The following is a 14557-nucleotide window of genomic DNA, read 5'->3' as shown; positions in this document are numbered from 1 at the left end:
TGAGTTCCCCTCAGTAATTTCCCTTTTGAACCAAGAAACAATTGTGGTATTTGGGATCCTTCAGTACAACAGGAATGAGTATATTCTGTGCTGCTACTAAGAGACAGTAAAGAAGAAAAACATGTATCTTATTTGAGTTAAAGGAAGAACTTCTATTAGGCTGTTCAATAAGACAGTCATCTGATTTTGCCCCTGAAAAGACAATAGAACCTGGAGATACTGTAACAGAGATTCCTGGTTTGATGGGCTTCTAAGTTTCCTGCATGTTAAATTACTGGACAGGATTAGAGAATTGGATTGAAAAAGTGCCAGCTATACGTGGACCCTGGTGAGGTTAAAAATCAGATGAGTTTGATGATTCCCTAGGCTCTCTGTGATGATTTTAGATATTCAAGAACAAGTTTACTCTCTAATTAGATGGATAGATGGATGGATAGATAGATAGATGATAGATAGATAGATGATAGATAGATAGATAGATAGATAGATAGATAGATAGATGATAGATAGATGATAGATAGATAGATAATAGATGATAGATAAATAGATAGATAGATAGATAGATAGATAGATAGATAGATAGATAGATGATAGATAGATAGATCACTCCTGCCAAGTTGATATGAGTGATAACAAGATGCAGCTATTATTAAGAAATTCTGAATTCATCATTACTTTAAGAAAGGCTGTTCCCAGAGATCTACCTTCCTGGCTTGTCTTGAGTCCATAAGGAAAATAGCAAGAGACTAAAATATCTAATTGCAACAGGAAGGACTGAAATGCAAAGAAAAGAAGGACTTACCAATAATACATTTTAATATGCACTGAGGCTATGCAAACACCTGAGGAATTCAAGGAACTGTACTTCTTATAATGGAGTCAGGGGACAATCTGATATAACTTCTGGAGTGGCCAAGGATATAGATATCTTTGTATGTTTGTCATTTCCCTGTATCTTCCTGGTCATTCCTCCTAATCTTACAGAACTGTCCTCAACCTTTTTTTCTATCAATTTCATCCATTTGACACTCACCCCCTTGATGGTCAGCTGTACTGGAAAAATCTTGATTCGGCACAAGTAACATACTCCTGGATATATGATTTGGTGTCTCTTATCTCCACCTTTTTTTTGACCTAGAGAGGCTGTGGTGTGGCTCAGAGCACCAAAGGTCCCAGCTGCTTAAAGAGAGGTGAATTTGCAAATAAGATCCCTAAGGAGACACACCAATCATATCAGAGTCTTCTCTTAAAGGAAGGACATTATTTTAAGGCAAGAGAAAGGACATCACTGTCCTACAGTAAGTTAATATCTTCCCAGCACTTAGATAAAAACAAACAAACATGGGTAGCCTGGGTGGCTCAGCGGTTTAGCGCCGCCTTCACCTCAAGGCATGATCCTGGAGACCCAGGATCGAGTCCCACATTGGGCTCCTTGCATGAAGCCTGCTTCTCCCTCTGCCTGTGTCTCTGCCTCTCTCCCTCTCTGTGTCTCTCATGAATAAATAAATAAAATCTTAAAAAAACAACAACAAAAAACATGTAGCCAAATTGTGTGAAATGGTTGTGAAGGGATATTCAGGGAGAAAGGAGATGACATGGAATGAGGATAGACTGGGAAGAGGTATACCTTGAGTTGGAATTTGTATGGCTCCCTTTGGTTCTTAATTCAATGCCACATATTACATGATCTCAAGAAAATAATCACTTTGCTTACTCCGAATTTCTCCACATTGACCTGGAGCTTGAGTGTTTAATTCCCTTTAACAGTTTGTATCCTCATTAGGGTAATTCTTTGTCTTTTTTCCTTTATCTAATTAGATCAGATGATAAGCTATTGATTCAAAAGTATTGTTAGTTACAGTCCAGTGTAAGATACATTCTTCTATTATGCACAGAGGGAATGATATGGTGGGCTTTTGAAATACTTCTATTTATTTCTCATCAAAGTCTCACTCAGGCCAAGTATCTAGGTAGCCTGGAAGGAAGATGCAAAAGTATATGTTGGATTGATTATGTCAGGAGAGACTCTTATAAATTATGAAAGCATTTCCTCCCCAGGCTAGATTGTCATTTTAAACTATCAAAACTAGGGTATATCTGAACCATGGGAAGATAGCTTTCTAAGGAAGAGTGGACAAGGTGGACTCATATTCATTTCAACTGTACTCACCAGGTAGATCTCACAGAACTGCAAACATCTTAGTTATCCTTCTTCACCCTCCCTCACTCCAGACCTAGGTATCTAACTCATGGGTATTGAACCATAAGTACATGTTCAGAGCATAATAATATTTATAATATATCTGTGATTTTTTTCATGCAAGTTGGTGTGTAAATTGGTTCAAGATTTTTAGAAAGTAATTCGAGTATAAACTTAAAAAGTGATTTCTCTTAATCTAGTCCTGCCACACAGAAGAATCTATTTTATTGAAAATAAATTAAATTAAAATGAGAGAGATGTAGATTTGAATCCCAGGTCTGACATTTACCAGCTGAGACATTTTGAATTGGCTGTTTAATTTTTCAGGCCCTTAGTTTATTCATCTGTAAAATAGAGTCATTAATTACACCATAAGTCTATTCCAAAACTTTATTGTACACTGGAACCTCCTGAGAACTTTTTAAAAAATGCTGGTGTCTTAATCCTACCCACAACCACGCTGATTTAATTGCTATGGCATGAAACCTAGGCCATGACAGTGGGTAGATCATCAAGGTTCTGAGAGAGGATATACTTGGTATAGTTGAGAAGATTCAAGAAGACAAGCATGCCAAAAGCAAGTAAGTCAGGGAGTAGATGAGATCAGAGATGCACAGGAAGTTAAGATTGTTTTGGATTCTGTAATAGAGATTTCTGATTCTCAAATCTATCTGGTTTCTCTCTCCTTTGTCTATATAAAAGTGTTCCTGATATTTTTAGAGGGGGCCATGTGGCTATTTATGGCCAACGACATTAGAATAGAAGTGGCAAATGTCATCTTAGGCTAAAATATTTAAGAACTAGTGTGTATGCTCTATGTTTTCTCTTCATCTGCTGCAGTGACAAGGAAGCCATACTGTCATCACTGAACTGCAAGTTACAAGCAACCTGGGTCCCTGAATCACTGCACAGAGAAAAACTACACTTGATATTTGTCAATTGCTATAAGACTTTGTGGACATAAGAAATAAAACAACTTACATGTCCATTGACAGATCAATGGATGAAGAAATATATACATATCTACATATATCTATAGTACATATATCTAATGGAAAATATATAATGGAATATTATCTAGCAATAAAAATAAAATCAAATCATTTGCAACAACTTGGATGGAACCAGAGATCATTATGCTAAATGAAATAATGAAAAATGAAATAACTCCAAGAAAGACAAATAACATATGATCTTTCTCTGTTTTATACATGGAATAGAAGAAAAAAAAAACAAGCTCACGGACAGAGTATAGATTAGATCATTGGCAGTGGTTGGTGGTGGAAGAAAAATGGATGAAGGTGGTCAAATGTGACATAGCTAGAATTTTCTGAGATGTTCTCTGAAAATGCAGGTACTGGGCACGTCACTAAGGTATTTTCTTCATCTCCATTTACAGATAACAATGCTAAGATTCAGAAGTCCCCTGTGCCAGGCACTTCAATAGTTTAATTGTCTGGAGAACCCAGAAGGTCTGTTCCCCAAGCACTCATATTCTAAATCAATCTTCATGTTAATATGGCCACATTTTGTGTGTGTGTGCATATGTATATGTGTATATATATATATATATATATATATATATATATATATATATATACAGTTTTTTTTTTTTAATTTAGAAGTTTAGAAGTCTAGCCTGGTCCATTTAATTTACAAATCCAGGCTGATCCATTAACTCTTGGTTAAGAATCTCCATTCCATTCCAGCCTGCCCTGCCTGTTTCTTAAATTGGATACAGAAGCTTGGAGAGTAGCCAGCCAATTGGATAGCTGAAATCTCATGACTTCACTGGTCTTCAGGTGAAGGCACCAGGGATCCCAGGCGCTAATCTGTTTCTGGAAGTGGTGGCAGGTTCCTACCACTCACCGGCCCCTGTCCCACAGGGCACTTGGGCTGTCAATGAGCAGAGGAGCTTGCAGGAGACCGTGGGCAGGGGCATGGACATGAGGCAGGGGCATGGACACTGAGGCAGCAAAGGTGCTTTCTCACTGGTAGTGTGACAGTCGTGGTTCTGCATCTGTGAGGAATCTTTGGGTGCCAATGGTCACGGCCTCAGTGCCTTCAGGAGTGACTGGAAGTGACCCAGTCCTGTAGACCTTTGGTACTGGGAGGTGGACACTCCCAATGGCCAAGGAAAGCTAGTGAGATCTGCTTACACAGCACCCCCACCAACACACATATCCCAAGGGCCAGGAAATATTTTTTCCAGGAAACTAAATTTAGTAACTAAGAGAGTGCATAGCATTTTAAACTGAATCCATACCCCTTTCTGGGCCTTCCCCAAGCATTAAGTTTTAGTGGTTAAGAACATGGACTTTGAGACTAGCTTGTGTGGGTTAATATCCCGGCTCCCCCATTTTCTAGCTGTGTGAATTTGAGCAATGTGATACCCTCTCTGGGCCTTGGTTGTCTGGTCTATATAATGGAGATAGTAATAACACTTCATTCAAAGGCTCCTTAGCAGAATAAAATAGGACTGTTGTGTGCTTGGCACTCTGTCTGGGACCAGGAAGGGCTTGGAAGACTCTGGGGCATTGAGATGGCATAACTTCATCTATTGAAAGTTGGCGGGGCCAAACAGCACATAGAGCCAAAAAACTGCCCAAGACACTCACACAGCCTAGGGAACAGCTATGTGCCCCAAGGGACCTTAGAGTCTGAGGACTTAAAAAAACTCAACAACCTCAAAACAAAATTTTAAAAAAGAATATGAGAAGAAATAGAGAAATATGATATAATTACCATGAGTTATAAAACTTAGGAAGCTGTATATTCCAGCTTGCCCAGGAAAGTTCCAATTTATATCTGTTATCTAAGTAAAATTATGTTTCCCTGTCACTGTCAAATTATTGTGGTCTCTTTAGAACTAAAAACATTCTTATTTTAGCAATGGTAAGTTTAAAATAAGGCGAGTCAGTGTACTTACAATTTTATCCCATAGCTGCAGACCTAGAGTGGACAGTCAATTTAGAAAAAAAGTTACTGGAAAAGCACAGTGAAGTGAGTGTGTTACAAAGTGAAAGAAGGTTAAAGGAGAGAAATAGTTTGTACTCAACAGAAATTCTAAGAATGAGTTATAAAATTAATGCTGGTAAGGAGGAAGGGAGAAAAGAAGAGATTGAGGAAATATGAAAAGGTAATAAAATGAATTTATTATAAATGAATTGAAGAAGTGGAGAGATTATTGGACTGAGATTCAAGAAAAAGTGAATTGGAAAAATAGGAGGTGATGGATCAGGAACTGAATGCCTAATATTTAGATTTTTAATAATCTGCATATATTTGTGGGAACACAAATTCTAAGTTGTTTCTAAGGAATTAAATAGGTGAAGTAGGATGGTCAAGATCTTTAGAGAAAAATTCAGAGTACTGAGAATCTAGTTGTTCCAGTTATTTATTATTGCATAGCAAAATACCCCCATAAGTACTGATTTCAAACAATTTATTATCTCATGATTCTGTAGGTTTCCTGAGATCATTTGGGCAGGTTGTTGCTTGGGGTTTCTCCTTCTCTCTCTTTCTCTCAATCAGATGCAATCATTGATGCTGCAATCAGATGCATTGATTGATGCTGCAATCAGATTTTTTTTTAAGATTTTATTTATTCATTCATGAGAGACACAGAGAGAGAGAGAGGCAGAGACACATGCAGAGGGGAGAAGCAGGCTCCATGCAGGGAGCCCGACGAGGGACTGATACCAGGTCTCCAGGATCACACCCTGGGCTGAAGGTGGCGCTAAACTGCTGGGCCACCGGGGCTGCCCATGCAATCAGATTTTGGATAGATCTGCAGTTATCTCTAAGCAATTGATGCAATTAATTCTGGCTATTAACTAGTAGCTCAGCTAGACTGTGAACTACATGAACTCTCCATGCGGTCTGGGATTCTCACTGTATGGTGGCTGTGTTGTAGAGAAGAGCATCCAAAAATGCAAATATCTATCCAGAGACACCAAGGAGGAAGATGTAAGGGTTCTTATAATCCAGCCTTGAATATCCTGAAATGTAATATTGATTACATTTTTTTTCAAGGAAGTCACTAAGGCCAGCCCAGATAAGAAGGGAGTAAAATTACACCACACCTCTTAGACAAGTGGCAAGACCATATTGCAAAGTGTATAGGATGCATGATATTGTTTTGGCTATCTTTGGAAAATAACACTTGCAACACTGCACTCTAGGTCATAATAATGCCGATCTTTTTTTACATACAAAAATATTAACAAAACAAAACAAAAAATATGTTCACCTCTTCCCTAAGATCCCAATATTTCATTCCCACTACAAGACTAGTTCAAAGTCTAAGACCTCAGCCTCTAAATCAGGACAAAGTGTGAATAGGGCTCCTTCAATTCAGTTTCTTGTATACAGATTCTTGAATGCACTTCCTTTCAATCTGAAGACCTGTGAAGTAAAGAAATGAGAAAGAAATCTTCCATTTACACAGCCAACACACCATGGTGATGCTGAGATGGATAGCTGCAATTGATCCTTATATGTAAAATATTGAGAGATTCGTATTACAGTCACTAGCCCATTAGAGTTTCTAAAATCCAGCCAGAGATTAATATCACCAGTTTCTTAAAAAGGACCCAATCCTGCTCCCTGGGAATGATTCTCCATGGCTTTTGTCTAACCTCTGAGTATTTGGCTCTGAATTCTGTCATCTTTGCTTCTCATTGAGTAGTGACCTATGTTTACATCTGAGTACTTTTCTTCATCTGCTTTCTGCCTATGAAGTTGGAGACCCAAAGTCCCTTTTCATTTTGCACCAATTCCGTTCCTTTTGGTCCAAGCTGATGGTGCTTACATGCGTACATTTCTCTTAAAAATTGTGGTCTTCTACGAATCTTTTAGGTTTTACTCCATTAGACAGAAATCTTACCCACAAATATCTTCCAGTTTTCTCCCTGTTTGATTTTGTCTGAGAGTTATGGTTCTCTGGGAAAATGTCCTTAAGATTCCAGGAAGCTTCTTTGTCTAATTGAGAAGATTTATTAGGCATACCCTTAAATATTTCTCTACTCTAAGCAAAGGAGTTTACAGTCTTGTCTTAGAGATAATATTACACCCTGAAGACATTTCTTTTTTTTTTCCAAAGAGAGTCTTTGTCATTTGGAAAGGCTGGAAGGAGATTTCCTTTTTATTTGCATTTAGCCAACTATGATTCCTTTAAATTTACTCTAAGTTATGCTTGAACACTGAATAATTTCACTTTAGCTTACATCTATCTGTACCTAATCATCTGTGGTATAAAAATAATGTTGATATTTTCAATACTCTGCTTCACAATCCCCATGGCCAAATGCATCGGTTAATTAGGTATATCTTCTACTTTCTAGGTTATTATATTTTCAAACCTCCTATAATTACATAGCACTTGTACCTGTTTCTCCAGCTTCCAATAATAATTTTCTCACTGTCTTTCAGGCCTCCATTAACAGTTCATCAAGGCCCTTTCAGCTTCTGCTTGCTGACTATGCCAAAGCTAATGCTACATGCTTTAGGTTTTTGCTACTACACCAACACCCCACTCCCTGTTACCACTTTCTGCATCATGTCTCTATTGCTGCATAACTAGCCATCCCTAAGTTTATTAGCTTAAAACAGCAAATTATTACTTTTTTGGTTCTGTGACCTGGTTTTGATTGGTTGAGTAGTTCTCTCTTTGAGTCTCTCATACATTAAAGAGAGATGTCAGTTGAGCCTACAGAGGCTGTTTAAGATAACTTACCAACATGTTGTTGTGAACTGTTGACTGAGATCTCAACTGAAGTCCTTTAGCAGAATATTTAGACATGGCTTCTCCATCTGGTCAAAATACTTGTAGCTTGGTATTTGGGTTCCAAAAGGGAGCATGCCAAGATAAAGCATTTCAAGAGACCCAAATGGAAGCTGCAAAGGTTTTTGTGACCTAACCTCAGAAGCCTCAGAATGACACTTTCACTGAATTCTATTTATCAAGGAACCCCTTTGTTTAATCCAGATTCAAGAGAAATAGAATTAGACTCCACCCAAAATGTGGAATGGCAAGTTCACATTGCAGAAAAGCATAGAAGATGGAATATAGTATTCTGTCTTTATCTTTAGAGAATACAGTCTATCACACCAAGTTATTAATGGATCCTCTCTGTGTTCATTAAAATCCCCAATAATCATGATGAAAATTGTGCCAGAAGTGAAATCCTTCAAAGACTATAGTAAGTAGAGATAATTGATAATGTATTTTGATGATATGAGATTTAAAGTTGTGGAATTTTAAGATGGATCAATAATACTAAGCAAGAAACAGTTATTGGGAGCATAAAAGAGAGCTATGTTACTCCAAGCCCAGGAAATTACTAGAAGAACCAAGTCTATGGGTATTTAAAAGGACCAGGACTTTTCTGATTTGGAAGGATCCACGATTTCTTAGGTGTCAGAATCACCTAGAGAACTGTTAAAGAACACAGAGGCTCATGGAAGTAGGATAAAACCTGAGACTTTGCAAGCATATCAAATTACCCAGGTGGTTATGAGACTCATTGGTGTTTGAAAACCATGTTTTTGGATGATTAATCATCCTGGATGATTCCAAAAGAAGGTAATCATTTGCCATTAGCTTTAACTCTCATCTGGAAAGTATTCAATAAAACTATCCCAAATTGTTAGACCTTTTGGTCATCTCTTTTAACCTATTAATTAAGAGTAATATTCTACTTTTTTCATCTACATTATATATGATCACTATTCTATCCCATAAGTCTTGGAAATCTAACTCAAAATGAAATAGAAATTTCCCTCTGATCTATCTTTGCAGGCAGACACATCTTCTTCAACCTTTTCTGTTGCCTTTCTTGACATCTGTCTCCTTACCTTGTCTTATTGATTCCTCCAACACATAGAGGACTTTTAGGACTTCATATGTATTGAAATCACCATTGTAGATATTTTAGCTGTAAAAAAAATGAAATACATTCCAAAGTCAATATAGTTACCTGTTTTCTTTCCCAAGTTCTCCATCTCATGTCACTAATTCCCTTTAGAGAAGAAGGGTAAGATGATTTTCTCCCGAATCTGCTTGGTCTTCACCCCATAGATGATTGGATTGAGTGCAGGAGGGATGGCTACATAGAGGTTGGCAGTCAGTATGTGGAAAGAGCGAGGAATATTGTGACCAAAACGGTGGGTGAGGACAGAGAACATGGCTGGTGTATAGAATATAAGAATGACACAAACATGGGAACCACACGTGTTGAGGGCTTTCTTGCGGGCATCTCGAGATGGAAGGTTAAAGACGGCACGAAGGATGAGACCGTAGGAGATGCCAATAAGGATCAAGTCTGATGTGACAGTCATTATAGGTACAGCTAATCCATACCAGATGTTGATGGAGATATCCGCACAGGCTAGTTGGGCTATGCCTATGTGCTCACAGTATGTGTGTGGAATGAAGAGTGTTCGGCAAAAAGGCAGTCTCTTTAATAGGAAGACACATGGGAAGATGATACAAAAGCTCCTGCTGACAATAGCCACTACAATCTTAGTAATAATCTGACGGGTGAGAATATTCGTATACCTTAGGGGGAAGCAAATAGCAACATAGCGATCAAATGCCATAGCCAGCAGAATAGCAGAATCCATAGCAAAGCTGTAGTGGAGAAAGAACATCTGAGTAAGGCATGCAGGAAAAGTGATTTCCTGAGGACCTAGCCAGAAGATGCTGAATGTTTTGGGTACACATGTATTAGACAGGATGACATCTGTAGCAGCCAGCATGGAGAGGAAAAAGAACATGGGCTCATGAAGGGTACGCTCCATGGAAATAAGGTAGAGAAGGATGCTGTTGCCCGCCAGGGCCACAAGATAGATAATAAAGAAGAGAATCCCAATCCAGACATGAAACTCCTCCAGCCCTGGGATTCCCAGTAAGATGAATGGGCCCGGATTGAAGCTGCTCAAGTTGAATGTGGCCACCATGGTCTTGGATTAGATGTGCCTCATAGCCTGGAAATAAAAATTTCATGGCTGATTGCTAGTGATCTATAGACGTCCACCTCTGAACCTACTTCAGTATTATCCACTTATTTGCAGCTCTGTGAAGTGACAGACTATCATTTGTCACTTTTTTTTTGCTAATAAACACCTGCTAAACTTTTACTTGGAATTTTAAGTCATATTAAGAGAGGTATCAAAATAATTTTTCCCAGAGATACAAATCACATAACCCCAGTCATATACTTTTAGACCTGCCTAGTTACCAGGAACCCAGGAAGTTGTTTTTATTTTCTTTTTTTTTTTTTAAGATTTTATTTATTTATTCATGAGAGACACAGAGAGAGAGGGAAGCAGGCACCATGCAGGGAGCCCGCCGCGGAACTCGACCTGGGTCTCCAGGATCACACCCTGGGCTGAAGGTGGCGCTAAAATGCTGAGCACCCGCGCTGTTCCCCAGGAAGTTTTCTAGGAAAATAGGTGCTCAAAATACTATTAGGTGGAGAGACAATGGCTAGTTGGGGATTTGGCACAAGTTCAATATAAAGTTCCAGCCCTAGTGAACTGGACTAACAACTGTAGAGTCTCAAGGGGTCTAACTCTGAAGTAGACCATGCAGTCTCTTTTCTTTTCTGCTCTTTCTCCACAGTGGGACATTTACCTTGGTTCTCATCAGTATTGTAGCAAAGTTCACCAGCTTAAAGAGGAAACAAAATATATTCTTCCCTAAAGGCTATGGTTTAGGTGGTTTACTCTGCCTTCAGATATTCCCAGGTTGGAAAATCTTCCAAGAAAAGACATTCTCCATTAGCTTACTATGTCAGATTGGTCTCAAGGAAAGAATATAATCCTCCTCTCAACTCTCACAGAAGATATCCCAGCAGGGGCAGCCCAGTCTCTGGGTAGTTATACCCCAGTATTCTTGCCCCTATCTAATCTATGTAACAATTCATTCTTGTGAGATTTCATTGAAATAGTCGGGCCCTCTTCCCAAAAGTCTTCTATTTGTGACATGACACACAAATATCTTCTCCAACTTCAGTAGTCTCTCATTTTTCTTTCTACCTGTTCTTGAATGTTGTTATTCTGTAGTGCTCTATATCTGCTACTCTATCTAGGTCAACAAACTCCATCTGGGTGATATCCCCAAATGCCATGACTTTGTGTCTCCTATGTTGAAGATTCTGAAGTTTATAATTTTACAGATATTTATCTCTCCTCAGGTTTGGAACTAGTTACTTACTCAATGCCTGCTAGCTTAGAAATACCACAGGTGCATCCAATTCAGCATATTTCAAACTATCTTATTTCTCTTTCCATTGCTCCAAATCTGTTTCTCCTATAATGTTTTCCAACTCAGCAAATGATAGTATAACATGGTTTCTCAGTCTAGAAGCCTTGAAATTATCTCAATCCTATTCTTCCACACACAATCATCTTGCTCATCTTCCAAACAAGTATCATGTTACAAGTAAGTGTTCATTCTGTCTTACATCAACTTATTGCTATCCTCGCATTGACTGCTCTATCCTACATGCTATCATCTCTCATCAAGACCTCTGCATTCTAACTCAAATGCACCGATTTTCCCTGAGCAATTAAAGGCAGATATGATGTAAAGTCTGTCCCAACTAGAAAGAAAAGAAAATGGAAAGACTATAATCCCAGATAAGAAGAAATGGCAAGGCTGACCATTGGCAGCAGTAAATATCTTCAGTGCTTAAATCTACATGGAGTCCACCTCTTTAAAAATAGATACAGGTATAGCAGAGACACATAGAGAAGCCTTAGCTAGGTTTCAGGATCCAGGATTTTGGTTCCCTATTCACAAAATTATCTATAAATCACCTCACCCACATCTCATATTCCTTACCACATATACACCCAGATAACATCTAAAGGAAGAAAGAAGGACAAAATATGGAAATTGGAAGAACAAACTATTACAGAGAAATGATAATTAAGCAGGAGACAATAAATTTCATGACAAAAGCACCACAATTAAAGACTAATCTAAATGAAAAATATATAATTCCATTAACATTTATTTAAAGTATTCTTACAGATCCCTAAAGCAAAGCCCTGTGATCAAGTGGAAAAAGTAACAATGGATATGAATAACCAGGTCATATAAGAAGAAACTCTAATGTGTAACAATATGTAGAATATTTTTGGTCTCGTAAATAATTAAACTTAATATAAACATGAATGATGAGGTATATTATTTATCAATCAAGACTTAAAATGATCAATGGTATCATTGATAATATACATCCTGTGAAGGGTCTGAGGAAGTAAGAGTTGTCATAACTATTTTAGAAGGATTTACTATATAACATTCTTAGATACTAATTTGACAATGTGTATCAAAACATAAAATGCACATATCCATTGCCCCAGAAGTTCCAAATATAGGATCTACAGATACAATTATATAAATTAAAATGGCAAAAAGATATTCACAGCAGCAACATTTATAATATGAAATTTGAGAGAAATTTTAATATGAAAATAAAAATTGAAAAGCTAGCATCAGTTTAATTTTTATATGGGAATTATTTTAACATTTACAGTATGTTCATACAGTGTAATAGTATATGGCTTTCAAAAAGAATGAGGTAAAGCTATGTGTATAGGAATCAAAAGATGCCAAAATAGTGCTACTTCTGCAGGACACATACTAAAACTGGAATAAAACAGAGAAGGTTAGCTGGTAATATTTAAAGGGTAACATAATTTCAGAATGTTTTTAAATAGCAAAAAAATGTGTAAAGAAAAATTTTAAATGATAAGAAAAAGGATTATATGATTTATCAATTAACAATAAAATGACATGATTAACTTGAATGCATTTATTAAATGCATACACACATAAATCAAATACATGACTAAACTACATAGTATCTTGCTGGCTCAAGAATAAATACACCCAAGGACAGAATATATAGCTCCAAAATTGGTTGTAATTTTTATACTATATGCAATTAGAGGAATCAAGATTGGTGAGAAAATACTGGATAATTCCACAAAAGGCTTGGAAATTATTTCTTATTTATTGCAGAAGAAAATGTAGTTGGATTCACAATTAAAAAATTCCTCATGAATCAAAAAGATATATGCATCATATATGAATATATGTAAACAGTATCACAATAAAACCTCTAGCTTATATTAAAAGTATATGCACCTGAAATGTGTATGAGAATGAGGTTTTTAAGAAACATATTTAGGTAAATAATCAGGAAATATCAAATAAGGCAGAAAGACAAAAAGGTAGATACAGACTAGAGAACAGCACCAAAGATTCACTAAATGGCAAATCTTTGAAAACTAGTAGATGTTGCTTTAGGATTCAAAATGTTAGTTTTAAGGGACACCTGGATGGCTCAGTGGTTGAGCATCTGCCTTTGGCTCAGGGCGTGATCCCGGAGCTCTGGGATCAAGTCCCACACGGGGGTCCCTGCATGGAACTTGCTTCTCCCTCTACCTGTGTCTCTACTTCTGTCTCTGTGTCTCTCGTAAATAAATAAATAAAATCTCTGAAAAAAATCTTTAAACACATTATCAATGAAATAAGAATAATTAATATAAGTATATTAAATATCCAAAATTGGAAATCAATTACTTTAAAAAGAGAAAAAAGTAAAAAAAAAAAAATGTAATCAGTAGAATTCTCTAAAGTCACAAGTGAATTACATAAGCATAATGATTAAAATCAAGATAAAAAAGACAAAAAATTTTCTAATGACAAAGAAGATATATTTTTAAACAATAATGGTATTTTGAAGTCCCTTATAATGCTCTGACAATTAAAGTAAAATTAAGATACTTGGGAAAATATACAGAAACAAACATGATTGATGAATAATCATACAACCTAAGTAAACCAATTTATATAAAATAAAAAGGTTATCAGAGACCTATCTCCCTCCGAATGGTGCCCAAACTAGATAATTTCATCAAATATATCTTCTCATATTTAAAGAGCAGGTAATTCATGTAGGATACAACTGATTTCTGAGCATATAGGAAGCCCGAAAATGTTCTAAGTTTATTTTAAAAGCTAGTTAAACTATTTTGTGAAACCTAAATATATTCCTTTATTTGAACATTACTTGTAAGTCCTAATATGTACCCAGATGAACTAGGAACCCATTCTGTAAACAAGGGACTGAGTATGATCATGACTGAAGTGAGGTAAAAAATGGCAGCCTGCATTACTGTAACAGAAGAGATTGTCTTCAGAAAGATGAGGAGACAGAATTGATAGGACTTATCAGTCAATAGAGGGGTGATGGAAAGAGGAGTGATGAAGTTGCTGAAACACCAGCAAATTCTTCCATATCTATGAACTTCAAGTCAAGTTTGCCCTGTTTTATT

The 14557-nt window shown here is 36.9% G+C and overlaps 1 protein-coding gene and 1 long non-coding RNA gene across 2 annotated transcripts; both read right to left on the bottom strand.

Moving 5' to 3' along the window:
* Nucleotides 1–5579: 5579 nt before the first annotated feature.
* On the bottom strand, nucleotides 5580–9051 carry LOC119877357. Its single transcript, XR_005375697.1, has 2 exons — nucleotides 7938–9051; nucleotides 5580–6607 (listed from the first exon to the last, which is right to left on the bottom strand). It is a non-coding gene; the product is annotated as an uncharacterized LOC119877357 (long non-coding RNA).
* A 163-nt stretch (nucleotides 9052–9214) lies between these two features.
* Nucleotides 9215–10162, bottom strand: OR52H7 (olfactory receptor family 52 subfamily H member 7). The gene is given in 1 exon segment (NM_001388709.1): nucleotides 9215–10162. A coding segment is annotated over 1 exon segment (948 nt).
* Nucleotides 10163–14557: the final 4395 nt, after the last annotated feature.

The sequence above is a fragment of the Canis lupus genome, chromosome 21, assembly GCF_011100685.1.
Source record: "Canis lupus familiaris isolate Mischka breed German Shepherd chromosome 21, alternate assembly UU_Cfam_GSD_1.0, whole genome shotgun sequence".
NCBI classification, from domain to species: domain Eukaryota; kingdom Metazoa; phylum Chordata; class Mammalia; order Carnivora; family Canidae; genus Canis; species Canis lupus.
Note: the sequence above shows the minus strand (reverse complement) of the source record. Positions and strands in the feature narration are given on the sequence as shown.